Here is a 16235-nt window from a genome sequence, read left to right on the forward strand (position 1 = left end):
TGTCTTGGTGGGCAGACACATGGAAAGACACGCAAATAGACTCATATAAACGCCAAACATCTCCACATATGAGTAATAACGCATTAGATATGGTTCATCAATAACAACTGCTTTGAGGAATGGTACTAAGGTGCATGCATTTTCTTATGCAAGCGTATCAGTCCAATACTACAATCACAGGTGACACAGTGATCTCCTATTTGAGACACTGATCTACAGGTCCACTGTCAGAAAAACAGGTTTGTTTGCAAGATGTGTGATGTGGGGCTAGACAACACAGCTATGCATAACAATAAAAATGAAAGTAAGGTCACATATCTGGCGGAGAAGAGATTATTCAAATGTTTGGCAAAGGAAAAACAAAAGTACCCTCGGCTTGACAGGATAACAATGATTTAATTTGACAACATAATGGATTCCAGATCAGTAGGGAATGGTTCATAAAAACAATTATGCCTGATGAATAGATGCACGGTTCAAAAGTCATTAGTCAGTGCTTTTCAGCACAAGCCTTGTCTGGGTCTCAGTTAAGTTAATCAGGCTAAACCTCATCCGGGGGACTGCTGTATCTACAACATGAAAAATGCAGCTAATGATAATGATATACTGTGATGCTAAGTAAGCCCCGGAGTGAAAGCCACTTTGAAGTAAGACTGCAATCCACACAGTGGTTTAAAAAAAGATTTTGGAAAGAGATATTTCACTTCCATTGTTTTCTGTTTTAAGTCTGAATCAGAATGCACTGATTTCTTGATTATTTCAAGGAGCACATATTCTGAATGCAATATGTTTCTTCACACCTAGACCAGCCTAAATTGTCTTTAAAAGGTGTAAAATCGCAATGCAAGTCAATGCTATGGTCTGATGATTAGTATTACCATTTTAGTATTAGTATCAGTTTTTAGTATCAGTATTTGTTATATTAAGTCACAATGGTGTTACACAAAATTTGGATGATCAATTATTGATTACACTGAAATAAGGTTTAGCGTCATTCTAGCTTGGCAAACAAAGCTACTAGTAAGAGAGTACATGTAGGTTGTATGGTGTTTAATAAAAGCTTAGTGCAGCTATTGACTATACACAACCATGTTTATTTACTTGATTCCCTGAGAGAAAGAGTTTCTGTGTGCATAGCGCCCCGGGGTTGAAAGACCCAGAGTGCATTAGAAAGATCAGAAGTCAATGACAGACAAAGCCACAGGACCACTTTGATGCTGCATGCAGTAGAATTGTTTTCCAATACTTGTATGGCTCGATCAAGTCAGTCTAAGCCTTTCAGACATCTTAAAATAAATACTGAATCACAATATAAATCTATCAACTATGCACAATAATAAAAAGATTGGTCCATCATTCCACTGTATCTAATTGTATTATTTGGCCTAGTGAGCGGAGAGACCTACCGGAGGATATGAGTCTAAGCCCCTGTTTTGGCAAGCATCTGCCCTGCTGAAGTGTCCTTTAGCAAGGCACTGAATCCCTACCAGCTCCAGGTGCTGTTCTACAGCTGACCCTGCACACAGGGGCAAAGCAGAAAGACAATTTCCCTCCAGGGATGAATTAAGTATACATTGTTATGTTATAGTATGAACAATGTGTGCTCTTTGTGGCGTCTACAATGTTGTTTACACACTCCTTCACAACTCAGCTTAGAACATCTTCCATTCACATCCATATCCACTCAGTGACTGAACTCAAGTTAACTTTTTGGCTCACCTGCCAAGAACTTGCCAAGACCTTGTTGTGATTTGCTCATGGTCAGAAAGAGTGTACAGTGGTCAGTGGGGATAAAGTGTGAGAAAATGCAATACTTAGTTATCTAGGTTAGCTAGTTAGCCTATAGCTGACCTTCCATGGTCAAGCTAGCCGTACTAGCCTATAGTTATCTAGGTAAGCTAGCTAGTTAGCTGCTGACCTTCCAAAGTCACCCTGCTAAATAAACAGCCTAGACCAGCCAAACTGGTTATGCTGGCTTATACTGGTCATGCTCTTAACATTAATGCTGGTTTAGCTCACTTGTACTTTGGTCTGAGCTTGTCTACCATCATTGTTCTCTTTACCACCTTAACCAGCATCACAGTCTCTGCCTAGTTAAAACCAGCAAAAGACCAGCAGTGCCCATCAAAAAACAGTTTTAGCTGGTCTAAGCTGTTTGTTTTTTCAACAGGACATGAATGCCATGGTGAGGAATTAATGACCAACCATTTATATTTTGACCAGAGTTTCTTCTTTCCCATTCAAGTAAGCCAGTTAGCTGACTGAAAAAAACTGTGGTTCTTTGGCTCCGCCCATTGAGGTTTAACTCAACCAATAAGATTATTTCTGCCTCAGAGAAATTGGCATGACTAAAACTCCAATCTGCAGGCCTTCAGTGTTTGTCGTGTGTCAGTTTCAGACTTCAAATGATCACTTTTAACTTTTAACTGGAACACCTTCATGGTGCCTCACAGATACTGTCTGTCAGGATGGAAACCGTAGTGGGAAGTAAGTAAGTAAGTAACTTTATTTATATAGCACCTTTCGAGAGCAGAGACGTCACAAAGTGCTTCACAGAGGAAATAAAGCATAAACATAGATACAGACATAAAACACAATAAAAACAGACAAAAAAAACACAATAAAAACAAAAGTAAATAGAAAATTACACAAAGGCAAGTCTAAACAAATGGGTCTTGAGCTGCTTTTTAAAGGTGTCCACAGTGTCCACAGACAGAAGTCCAGAGGGAGAGAGTTCCAAAGGAAGGAGAGGATTTGGTGTATGGAAGACAAACTACTGGATATTGGCCCTTTTTGACCCTCTCCCTTGAGGAGGAGAAGGGGGTGTGCAGGGAAAGACAACAACAGTGATAAAGAGGTTAGAGAAAAGCAAAACAACCTCAAGCAAGTTGAGAGGAGATAAGCATTTGTCCAAGTGGCACATGGGGTCTGCTGCAAGAGAGAGAGACTAATGGTAACATGAGGGAGTGTCTCTGAGTGTGTGTAGCAGAGTTAGTTTTGTCCCAATGCTTTGAACAATGCTTTGTATGATCTTAATTACATTTGCAGAACATGAACACCTGTGCCTCTTCATCCCTCCCATGATGTGAACATGACCCAGTGAAAGACAGCGCTCACAGCTCTTGTTCTTAATTCTTTGACAAACACCCTGTCCTTGCGCTCCAATAATAGAGTGCTCCGAAACTGTAATCATGGCCACAGAAATAAGCTGTTGACAAAACAGTGGATCACACCCAAGAGGGCCTGGCGTGGCCTGCATGTCGAAACACCACAAACCACATAGCTGGCCTTTGCTACAACTTGTTCACTGTCGGATTCAGCTGGAGGCAGGAGTTGTCATCTCATGGAGACGTGGGATGAGAAAAACAAGAGGAACAACTGTAGGTACTTCAATACTGTACACAAAACAAAAGGAAATACGGTTTGAATTGGTGTCCAAATCGTTGCATTTACCAAATCCACATGTTTACCCCTTGGCAATGCACAGTTTTAGTCCCTGCTATGTTATTACATCAAACAATGCACATCTTATGATTAACAGAAACATAAGGAGCTTCAGTTATTAACGAAGTGTAGGATATCAAAAACACAGCAAGAAAAAACTCCTCTCATACTCCCACCATGTGTATACTACTACGGCTCACCACACTAAAGCAGAGTGATAATTAATGGAGACCACTCAGGCTGCAGTGCAAAGGGAGATCACTCTGTGGTCTGCAGCTTTATGGTAAATCCATTCATCAGCCAGCAAGCCGGCCAGTCATTCGGTCAGTCCAGCATATCATGTAACCCTCCAACTTAACTCTGACATTTGTCCTGCAGCCCTGAAACAACAGCAGATTGGAGTTTTATTTTTTTTATGAAGCCTAGCGCACTTGCCTCTAACTGAAAAAATGCAATCTAGTCATACTAAGTTATTTAGGTTAGCTAGCCTAGCTGACCTTCCAAGTTCAAAATAGCCATGCTAAACTACAGCTACCTGACCTTCCAAGATCATGAATGCCATTATCATGAATTACTGAAAAAAAGAAGTCACTGCCTTTTATATTTTTTATTTATATTATGACAAAACTGTGGTTCTTTGGCTCCGCCCATTGAGGTTTAGCTCAACCACTAAGATTATTTATGCCTCCAGAGCAGCTTTGCCATGGAGAAATGATTGTATAAGCTCCAATCTATGAAATAAGAGCTGGAGAAAGGCTTCTCCTCCACACAGACCCAGATTTGAGAGTTTCCCCTGACTAAAGAGTGAAGCTACAGCAGCCTATACCATTATTCAATGGAAAAGGAATGCCTGTGTGTATTTTAAGGGCAGAAAAGCAGGCTTCCATGTTAAGACCCGCAAAGTTTAGACAGTGGAAGCTGTCAAAACAGCCTTTGAGGATGTGTCGGGGAGGTCCAAAGTGCTTTTCCATCTTAACAGCATTAGCAAGCATAATGTCGGCCATTGCTCCCTGTAATACATTTAATTCAACAGCTTGTACACATCGTTTTTCCATTTCAAAGACTCCAAACATGGCTTATGGAGTCCTCTTAAAGAGCCATTCTTCCATGCCCTGGGGAAGGTACAGCGGCTAAACACTGTGTTAATCTATTCTTTCATGAAGGCATGTTGTTGGCCGTGGCATCATATCACACTCAGGACAGGGTGGTTTGACAGCACAGGAACATGTGGATTTAGATTTGCTCAACTCTACATCAACAGAGCCAAAGTCCTGCAGCAGCTTGCATGGTAAGAGTTGGAAATGGCAAAATAATCCAAAGTCACTAATGGAGGAAATAGATGCAAGAGGAAAATATGTTAAGGAATAAAAGAAACAATAACTTGCCAATGAGGGGTTTAGACTTCAGATAATGGCTTTTCTAAAACCATAAGCAGCAAGAGAGTTTCATATAACAAGTGATTGCTACTTGCTCTGTCCTAAACCCATTATCTGCTCGTGACTCGCCTGTGATAACAGATGGGAGTGTTAGAATGGGACGGCATAAGAGAGGTAAGCAGGGGAGATAAGGAGGGAGAGAAACAGAAAGGACCAAAAATTAAACAGCAGGAGACCTCGTGGCGCAACGGTAGCGCGTCTGACTCCAGATCAGAAGGTTGCGTGTTCAAATCACGTCGGGGTCAAAGCTTTTCAATTGCACACAAACCTCTCCTCTGCCCATGTAAGTACAGCGAATAGTTATCAACCTACTGCTTAAATTCATGGTGTTCCAGACATGCTTAATGATGGATTTCAGAGATTTCTTTGTCTCTCAGTTGTAAATATGTCCACACTAGACGATTAGGCAAGAACAGGGTATCACACACTTAACGAAATAACTGAGATTATCCTGCTGACTCCTGATACGTCACTGATGCAGGACCTCTAATCTCCAACGGAACACAAATCAAAACAACAGAATATCACACGTTTGACCAGACCAGACCGGACCAGTCTGCCAGTCGACTGGGGTGGTTAAGATTGAATCTGTAAACCCCTCACACTACCAGATCTGTGCCAACCATCGGCCCTGACCAACCCTCTGATCTGGCTTTTCCTTCCAGTTGTCAGGATGGGCAAATCTGGTGTAAATCAGCCTGATAATCCTCTAGTGTGTCCCCAGCCTTACTCAGCCAACAGCTTGGTGACAACACAAGAGGGCCACCACAAGCCCCTCCAAACAGACAAATACAAGGATTATTAATGGCTCAACAAAGGGTTTGTGGTGACATTCGGTGACACATTTTACTAGCTGAACACCAGGTATTCACCATCATCAGTAACCAGGAATGTCAGAACCTTTTCGCAAGTCCCCACCCCCACCTCATCTCTATCATTCCTGAAGCTGTGAAGGATAGCCTTTGAATACAAACGTTATGTCTAAGTTATGCCAGATCACGTGCACTGCATTGGTTCTATTGTCCTACTTCTAACGGTTCAGGCTAATGATTAACTGGATTATCTGAACCGGTGGACTAAGATAACAAAAGGGACTCCTCACCGGTGCAAGGCCATGGCTGGGACAGGAAAACACAGGCTAGCAGCTATCAAGAACTCATGTTTGACGTGTCAGCTCGGTCACACTGAACTAAGTCTGAATGGAGCCACGCAATCGGTGATAAAAGTCAGTTAAGAACACATATGCTTTACGTCTACATAGAAAACACACCCATGCGTGCACACACACCCAGAACTGTGCCATGCTTTGCCTGCCACTTTGTGTCAAGGCCGGCTAAATCTGTGAATGATTTGACAACAAAAGCGATTTCTGTTATTCAGCTCCAAGGATGGCGGGTAAACATAGAGAAACATAGAGAAACCAAAAAAGAACGGGAAAAAAATCAATACAACAACTGTGTCAGCAGCGGCGGTTATGTGCCAACAGAAACTGGAACCAAAGCAAGAAATACCAGGTGTTTCTCTGTGCCAACAATTCATATGTCTCTCTTGAAACCTGAAACACCGCATCACATTACCCTGACTGATGCAAAGTCTGCATCGAGAACACAGTTAAGCGTTTCCCGCTGAAAGGAGCCCAAATGATATGATGAAACTGGATATTGCACGACCCTGAATGCCCCAAAGCAGGGTATGTGGAGCAGGAAAACACCACAGTCACGCAATGGTCAGCATATTCAGACTTTGGCAGTTGCCGCTATGGCGTGTGGCCCGCTCGCGTTGCGGCCATTGGCAGCCACTGCCAGAAATTCTCCCCCGCTTTGTGCAACACTAAAGCTCTGCACTTTCACTTATTCATCATCCAGAGTGGTTAGCGGTGTGTGCATGTGTGTGCAAACAGTCTAGTCTTTGCATGCATGTGCACCTCCTCAGACACGTGTACGTATGAGCACCTGTGTACACCTTAGATGTATGCTAACCAGTGGGTAAAGCCTTGAGGTCACCAGGTTCGCGACCTCAGCTTGCCCCAGAGGAGAAAACACCGTTTGGGGGAAGATAAGGGGCTCAGTGTGGTGCCATTGTCCTTGGTGCTGTTCACGTGGATAGTGAAGCTCGCCAGACAGCCCTTCAGTCTGTCAGCCTACCAGGCAAAAAGCCTGCCAGACAGTTAGGATCAGGAAGTAGTCTCTCTCTCTGTTCTACACTGACCTATATTCAGACCCACACAGATGTAGCCCTATAGCCATGACCCAAAGTCTGTAACAGCTATATGTTCCTACACTGACCCCTTCCGTTATGTCCACTACAGAGGACTAATAACACAAACCGCATCCAAGAATTGTTGTTACATAGGAGTAACTGTTTCATGTCTTTGAACTCTTTCTTCCAAATTCTGAAGTTAATATTTAACTACAGTTTCTGCCTTGTGCACAGCTGAGCATAAAACTAAACATGCTGTTACCAGCCTCCATACTTGTGTGAAATTGTAGACTATTATGCACTGTGCAATCTGTTTTTTTCCTTTTGTTACACTCTTATTCCACATTGCTAACCCTTTCGAACACTTTGAATCTAGATTTCCTCAAATGTTAAATCAGAAAAAGCAACGGAAGAACAAATTGGGCCACATCAAAGTCTTAGATCTGGCGGACAGACGGCGGAGGGCACTGCACATCTTTTCTGGATGCCTGGGCAAACTTCAACTCGTGACTTTTGAAGCGGCGTGTGTGTGATGTTTTAGTCAAAGACGGGCAGCCGGCTATTCCCCCTGGAAGGAGTTAGCACGAAAAGCAAGGACACCGCTCAGTCGGCCGGAAGAGATGGAGCGCTGCGTTGACCAGCTGGAGAGAAAGGAAGAAAGAAAAAGAGAGAGGGATAAAGAGAAACAACAAGAAAGAAGGGGAGAAGAAAAAGACAAAAGGCCGATAAACCGAGGGAGAGCCGGAGAGAAGGGGAATACAGCTCTATTGTAAGGGGATGAGAGGTCATTGAGTCCACGCTTCTTCTCCTCTTCTGCCCCTGCTGTGATCCCCACTGTGGTGGAAATGAACTCTGAAGCACACTACTGCTTGACCACAGCTGAACCATAGACCCACTCCCACTCACTTACCATCAATCACATCTCATCCCGTCAACCCAGAGGCCCTATAGAGCCCAGCAGCTCCGTAGTCCGCTCACAAGATAACCCCCCCTCAATTATCTTTCATTACCGTAATATTCCTACTGACATTACCGAGCAGCTCCTCTCCGTTACGTAACCAGTGGGCCGCTGAGTGTAGTGAGCTAATGAGCTCTGACAACCTTTCCAATGGCACTTCCCACTTTCCCCTTTGCGGTGTTTCTGTGCAGCTGCACGCTGGCCGAGTCTCCTGTTAGTTCCTTAGCTGAGAATAGCTGAGGATTACAAAACTCTAGCTGTGCTTTTGGAAAGGGGGCCTACACTCCCCAGCAGACGTGATGCACATGCAAGCAGTGGCTGAAGCAGTGCAATATGGAGGCAAATCAAGCCGTGTTGCTTGTAACAGGGGTCGTTTTAATGTAATTTGATACTTCATTGTTCCCCTTAGGGAAAGTTATCTTTTCTCCCTGCACATGGAGGTTAGAGTGCTGGATCTGCTACAGAACAACATCCTGGAGCTGGTAGGGACTTAGTGTCTTGCTCAAGAACACTTCAGCAGTGTCAAGGCTTGAAACCCAGGTAGCTCAGTTGAAGGACAGATTAAATCAGGACAGAATCACCAAAATATCACAGGGAATTTTATGTACAGTTAAACACATATTCTCAATCGGGTTTGCCAGCTATGCTTGCCAATACCTGAGCATTGAAAATGCCAAGACCCTGGTTCCCACGACTTAGCTTCTTCATGTTTTTTTTTGTTTGAATTTTTTGGCATTCACGTTCCCTTCAAATCAACATTTTTGTGACTCTTCTCACATCTTATCACCAACATAGATGATCAGTCAGCTGAGTGATGGCTTCTATTTTATACTGGTGTCACTGAGTTCTCCAATGGCATGAAACCAGGTAGTTCTCCCCCTGTGTGGTTGCCTGTCGTCAGGCATAGTTAGATATTCCTGAACAGCCAATTTGCACTGGGCTAACAACCTCCAGGAGCCAGGGAGACTGGGAGCCCTAAGGCAGGGGTCAGCAACAGACAGCCCTCTAGGTGTGGAGTGTGTTTGTGTGTGTGTGTGTGTGTGTGTGTGTGTGTGGATCCAAGAGTATGAAATGACTCAGTGAACCAGAAAGTGGTATGAGAAATATGTCTACCTAGGGGACAGAGGGGAGATTCCTGGCAGTGAGGAAAATGAAACTCAACTGCGTCTTGTTTGATGTCCAAGATCAGTCTATTTAGGTGCATAAGTCTGAGTTGATACAGATATAATAAGTGCAACATAGGATGGGATCGTTTCAGTCAGGTGACCATCTTCCAGCGCGTACAATGAAAGAACCCAAAACCATGATTCAGGACTGTTTGAAGCAGGGGGTGAGAGAAAGGTCTGATCCAAGAGCGCACTTGGTCTACTATGGAGGGAAAGTCAAAGGGTTTGTCATTTCAAACAAGATTTGACAAAGAAGAAGACAGCTCCGAAAACATGTAATTTATGGTTGTACTCAAACCAGACAAAGGCTCAGAGACTGAGCAACTTTCGGAAGTAAACTGACCTTGGGTTTTTCAGAGCACTTTCAAAAACGGCACGGAATTTGAGGCTGAATTCTCAATAAGTGGGGAATTTAAGCTTGAGAAATTCTATGGTGTTCTCCAAGAGCTAAATGGTAATCAAGATAAAGACAATGGAGTCACAGCATCAAAACGGATGTCCTCTAAATAATTTGTACCCAGCAGTAACACTGATTTTACCAGCAATCAAATGATTCTGAATAACAACTTTGATATTAACCCTTTCTCTTGCTTAAACCATAATTCTGAGGTGGCAGATGTTCTCATCATTACCACTGTGGACTCACACACAGTCACAGTCAAGTCATCTGCAAGCCTTTAACCACATAACATTTTGATTGATGACGCATGCATCTGTCTAGTTGCCGCTCATCAAGATAGATCAATCATTTGTTTATTAAATTAAATCTGGCTTCTCTTTTAAGTCCAGGGGCCAGAGGACACATGCGGCTCATATGGTGGCTATATAGAGAGAGGGGAGGGGTGATTTACACTTCTCCACATTGGAACTTTGTTTTGCTTAACTGTGTCCCCCCCTAAGGCTCTTCTTGTGTCCGTGTATTTCAACAACTTCTGTATGTTGCAACATGTCTGCAAGTCTGAATTTGTGGAATTTTCTTGAGAAAAAAAAGAGTAATTATGTGATTTAAGGCTTTAGTCTACATTTAGGGTGAGCAGCTGTGGGAAAATGTGAGTCTGGTGAGTATCGGGATTCTAGACAGACAGCTCCTTAGAGAGCGAGAGGCACAAATTATGGATTCACGAACTGAAAGGAGAGTAGGCGATCCGACATGTATTGCTTTACGCGTGTGGCAGCATACAGCGGGAGAAGACCGGAAATAGCATGAGTAGAGATTGGAACCTCCCAGTCACGTGTGCATGGTGTTTTGTATGCCATCAGGATAGCCCACAAAATAACATCTTCATATTGCTCATGGTTACATGACTAAAAATGCGGTAACTACTCATTACTTGACTGGCCAAATGCTAAAAAAGCACAACAGCCTTGTGAACAGAAGAGCAGGATGAGGAGCCTGGAAAGCCATTTAGCATTAATCCTTCATGACTGCGCACACTGTAGGCCAGATTGACTCTGAAGTTAATGGTCCTTGAGTGGTTGATTTATGCATACTTCCTGGTCCCATTGAGACACTGATAAAGCCTGCTAAGGGTCCCCAGAGGAGATCAGGTATACCAGCACAGCCTGTAACTGTCTGACACTGTCTGATTGGGGTCCACCGCAGTTACAGCTAATCTATGCAGAGCCGCATACAATGAGAGTAGAATACGCTGAATTTGCTAGATCAACGACATTACAAGCAAGTAAGAGGTGCAAGGGCAAAAGCCACAGCACCCTGACAACAGATGTAACAAATATGTCTGCATCCTAAGAAGGTTCATATATAATAAAGAAGCGAGACAAAGAAATAAGAGCGGCAGCAGCAAGATCATCTGTAAATATGGAGGAGGAAGGTAGGGAAGAGGCGGACGTTAAGTATTTCTTGAAGAGATGAGTTTTCAGCTCAAGCAGGGAGTCGGGGGAGTGCTTCTCATATCCTGTAAGAGCTCCACCGCCGCACTCAGGCGGAATGGCAAACAGTAGAGCTTGATATCAAATATCATGTGCTTCTGAAAGATACAACCAAGTCATGTAAGCAAAGGGGTATAGAAGGTAGATGAATGCATGACTTAGGCATGAGAGGTGATCAGGACAGCAAAGAAAGCGATCCACCCTGATTTCCCAAGAGAAGGCATGTTAGGCTGCGTTCACACTGCAGGACTTCATGCTCAGTTCTGAATTGCATCTGATTTTTTTGATGACTGTTCATATCTATTCTTAGATGTAACCCATATCCCATACCAATATGCATTGACAGTGATGGATTTAAAACAGATTTACTTTAAATTCAGATTTGGGTGTTCATGTCTTTTCGTACCACATTAGGACACTTCTGATTGTTGCTGCAGTGTGAACACAGCCTTAAAGAAGAACCGTTTGTGCACATGCATTGAGGATTAAAGCGACACTGTGGCACTGTCAGCGGAAGGAATATCTTGTCACTCTTAAACTAAAGATTCCTATGTTATTACGCCCTCCTTTGCATCTCAAAGCCAAACCCCGCTCTAGCCTCTAAGCTGTGATCCATTTGTCCGAAGGTCTTGGCCGGCCTGTGAAAGTTAGCGTTGATCCAGAGCCAAGTGTTCTCCTGAGGGAAAGCCTACACTTCTACACTTACCACTGCATGGATCAATGGGCCAGTCGCCTCCGTTCTGCTGAAGCATGGAAAACCAACAAGCGCGGTAAAACAGAGGAGTGAATGTGGGTGTGTGTGGCCGCTTGTGTGTGTCTAAGGAGGAAGTGCTCTTCAAGAACCAGTGTTAGTGTTGACCTACTGTGTCATTGTTTGCCTTCAGTGATAAAATCTACTACAGAGCAGCACCAGCGCCTGTGGAAAGACCTCAGCAAGCGTCTTCATTGTAAGGGAATGAAATTCTTAGAAAGAAATAGACATCTTTGCAGAAAAAACCAAGCACTTCATTGGCTTTGGACATTTAAGGCAAAAGGTTTTTGGACACGTTTCTATCAAAAGCGCATCAGTAGCCATCATTAAGAATGCTATACCCCTCACCCAAGATCCCTTCTGAAACCCGTCTAAAGAACTCCTCTCTGGAACAGGGACGCTGAATGCTTCCCAAAGCTGAAACACTGAAAAGAAATATCCTGGCAAAAACCGGCGCGGGTTCACAGAGGTATTCCAAAGCCCCTTGAAGAGAAGCTGCACCATTAACGTGACTCCAATAGTAATATACCAGCCATTGGCGAGGAGGAGAAAGCGCTGTCACTGACCATGGCAACAGAAACAAACTTGAATTCATTCATTAGTCATTTAATGGGCCTTAAAGCGGAGCCATTAAAAAGCCACAAAAGGGAAATGCAATCAGCGTCCTGTCAAGCGCTATTCAAATCTGGCACAAGAAATTCACACAGACATGTGGTCCATCACAGATCGATTTGTCGGATGGACTTAAATAAAACCTGGATGAACTTATAAAACTTTTTCAGGATGTAATTGAAAGGGCGACGAGTGCAAACCAGTGTTTCCTATCAAAAGCCTGGGATGTGCATGGGAACCTTCTTAAACCATATTCTCACTAATCCCATACAACTGCTTGACTGTTCGAACATAAACACATGCAGGCACACACACACACACACACACACACACACACACACAGGAATTTAAAGTGTGTACTCAATAGCAAGTTTATAGTGACCTTATCTTTCTTTCTGGAATTTGTAACTGTTATAGTATCACTAAAATATTTTTATAATATCCTTATGTGGACTTATAGTGTGTCAACAGGGAGGTTATAGATTATAGCCTACTTTATATGGCATTTTTCTATCTTCTATATGGTATTACTAGTATTTTCTGTAGTGCAATTTTCACTATACAATTTTATACTATAGTGGTTGCATGATATTTTAGGTTTTGCTGTGATATTTTAATGGTTGTTTTAGTAAGGGCACACGTGCATCTCCACACACGCACGCACGCGCGCACGCACACACACACACACACACACACACACACACACACACACACACATTTAGTTATTTTACTCTTCATCAATGTGCCAAACACTCTGTGTGAACTTATGACAATAAAATTGCATCACGCACCACAAAATTGCATCACGCACCACACGCGCGCTTTTCTGTCAGTCCAATACAGCAGGCATTGAATTCAGACGCGGTTCCCAAACTTTTTCCCAAAATACATCCACAACAGACCAGAGAGAGCCCCATTTGATAAAGTATAGGAATGCATTGCTGTATATAATATAGTCGGGGAGAACAGTTGGCTACAGTGAAAACTATGATCAAAACAGTCATCCTTACGCATTCTCTCACTGCGCAAAGTGTAGAGAGTAAACTATTAGTGCAACCGAAGTATCCGTCGTTTCGCTGGGGTGTCCTCCCCTGGAAACACCCCTCTCCCCCCACCGAGGCCCCCACGGGGATCCCCACTGGATCCCGGTTTAGGGGCAACCGCTGTCTCCCTCTTTCTTAGTCCGAGGAAAGCGCCATGTTGAGGCTCCGGTGTGGATGCAGCAGCTCCCGGCAGTCAGGGGCTTTTTTTTTTTTTTTTTTTTTTTGCCTTGTGTCAAATGTTACCGTACAAAAAAAAAGAAAGCAGGGTGGGTTGGGGTGGGTGGACTTACCTTGGCGATCGCCTTTTTATACCTCATGGCCGCTTGTTCGATGAGGCTGTGCACTTTTATATTCCCATTTCCACAGGGAACGACCACCCGGGTCCTCCCGAAACACACCGTCACTTTCATTTCTCCTCTGCCGTGTTGTGTGTTTTTTTTTATTAATTCCAGTAGGGAAAAGCGCGCCGCGTCAACAGAAGAATAACCATCCCCGATATGCGAAGGTTAAAAAGAACATCCCCGGCTCGTCTGGAGAGATCGCGCTGACTGAGGCTGTCTTTCCTCGGCAGGGGGAACGAAAGCGCCCAGGCAGCATCGGATCCGGGCTGGGTGGCGTTCCTCCCCCGTTGTGCCGTGTTGACTCACTTAGGAGAAACTTCCCAACAAGCCCTCTCCACCGAGAGCGCACCACTGGGCTGATACTACCGCGAGTGCGCCCACATGTTACGGCAAGCACGAACTATGTTGCCATTACGCACGAAAGCCGTGCGTCAAAATCAGGCGTTCAAGTGGAGGGTGAACCGATCTGAATTCAGTTTGCTTACCTTTTTAAGCTGATATGAGTGTTAATGATAGTGTTTTCATAGTGTAAGTTGTATGAATATAGGTAAATTATTAATACTATGACTGGAGATCAGTAAACACACCTATTTATTTACTACAACACTCATTAATGAAACAAACAAGCTCTTATTTGAACTCTTCTCCATCCATGAGTTTTATTGATTTTATGATTTAATTCATGACAGTCAAAAAACAGTGGCTATACTCTATCTGGTTCCCAAACTGGGTCCCCAGGGGTCCTTGAAATCCACGGGGAGGTCCATAGAGTCCCTATCAAAATGAGGAATAGCTTAATTCAACTGTTATTTCACTCACTCCAGGTTCACACAACACAGAATGTTATCAGAGGTTTCACTGCCCCCTACCCACCTGCAGTATAATAATAACTACAACAATCTTCTCATGTGGGATTCCCTGGGGCAAAATCATATCAACCTGATCAAGTGGGTATTACTCATGTATTACCACATTTGGATGGATTTGTGAAAGACAAATGAATGCTTGATGGTTGAGCATGTATGCATGTAAGGAAACATGACTTGGAAGGAAATTTGACATGGAAGCCTGAGACAGACCAAATAACTTGAACCCAAGCACACCATCGAAGTATGTAACCTGCTGTAGGTCTAAGTGGTTCCCAAAGTGGGGTCAGGGGACCACCAGAGGTCCTTGAGAGGGTCCCAGGGGGTCCCCAGCAAAATAAGAAATAGTTTAATTTTGCTATTTTCACTCACTAGAGCTTTGACCACTGAGAGAATGTACAAGGGTGACTGGTTATCATAGCTTTCACTGCCTCTACCCACCTGTGCTGTCGACAGTTATCTACTTCTGTGCTAAATCATATCTAACAACAAAACAGATGGAGTTCCTTAGGACACAATCTTACCAAAATTGTGGTCTGTGATCTTATGCATATATCTATTTGGGGGCTCTTGACATGAAAAACTTAGGGAATCCTTGGCCTAAGCTGCACTTATGCCATTGACTGTAAAGCATATACTAATCTTGCAAATGAGTTTTAAAAAATAAATGGATAAAAAAAAATATAGATCCAGTGCCATAATAAAGCTCTGATAATTAGCATCTAAACTGCAGTGCAGTATTAGAAATCAGCCTACAGCAGGATTTCCAATATGACCCAATTTACTGACAAAAGCTGCAACTGCAACCTTTCTTTGGAGCTTTGTTTGCTCCCTGTGGCACTTTTGCTTTGTGAACTAATGTAGCCCAAATGTAAAGAGCATGAGTGCAAGATGGACAATCCCTCTCCCATACTGTCTCAATGCATGGTGTAGAAGACATATAGGGTGAATTAAAGGTTATAAATATTTTCAAACCATCATCATTTCACACCTGAGAACAGTCCACTACAGCCACAGAAATTCACTCAGTTTTACATTGACCTTGTGACCTCGTGGCGCAACGGTAGCGCGTCTGATTCCAGATCAGAAGGTTGCGTGTTCAAATCACGTCGGGGTCAAAGCTTTGCCTCCTGCACTGAACTATCTCTGGCTTTATGATTCAGGCCAGAAAGTGCTGGAGTAGCTATGAAGGCAACCTGGTTGTTCACTTGGCCACCTCAGTGTTACCACTACCAACTTTCACAGACCCAAATTAAGCCACTGACACCAATTTAATACGATTTTGTCCCATATGGAAAGGTTTTTCTTTTTTGGTATTGAATTGTAGGACTGTTTACACTGTTCGTGAGGAGAAAACAGTGGTGAGTATGATTTATCATTTTTATACATTCTCTGATGGGGTCATTTTTCATGAACATGTAGTGAAATTAAACTATTCTTGCTTTTGTTGGGGACACCCTGGAAGCTGCTCAAGGACCCCTGGTGGTCCCTGGACCCCACTTTGAGAACCACCGCTCCAGGATAGCACA

General features: G+C 43.4%; 1 protein-coding gene and 2 non-coding genes across 3 annotated transcripts in view; 2 read left to right on the forward strand and 1 right to left on the reverse strand.

The window, feature by feature from the left end:
- LOC139909750 (partitioning defective 3 homolog) overlaps positions 1 to 14164 on the reverse strand; it is a 352335-nt gene extending 338171 nt beyond the window's left edge. The window contains exon 1 of the mRNA XM_078291260.1: positions 13790 to 14164. Coding sequence (XP_078147386.1) covers positions 13790 to 13909 — 120 coding nt within the window. The 5' untranslated portion in view covers positions 13910 to 14164. The remainder of the gene's footprint in view (positions 1 to 13789) is intronic.
- Positions 5054 to 5125, forward strand: trnaw-cca (transfer RNA tryptophan (anticodon CCA)). The gene has a single exon. It is a non-coding gene; the product is annotated as a tRNA-Trp (tRNA).
- Positions 14165 to 15752: 1588 nt separating the features above from the next.
- On the forward strand, positions 15753 to 15824 carry trnaw-cca (transfer RNA tryptophan (anticodon CCA)). The gene has a single exon. It is a non-coding gene; the product is annotated as a tRNA-Trp (tRNA).
- The last annotated feature ends 411 nt before the right edge of the window (positions 15825 to 16235 follow it).

Source organism: Centroberyx gerrardi, chromosome 22 (assembly GCF_048128805.1).
Source record: "Centroberyx gerrardi isolate f3 chromosome 22, fCenGer3.hap1.cur.20231027, whole genome shotgun sequence".
Taxonomy (NCBI): domain Eukaryota; kingdom Metazoa; phylum Chordata; class Actinopteri; order Beryciformes; family Berycidae; genus Centroberyx; species Centroberyx gerrardi.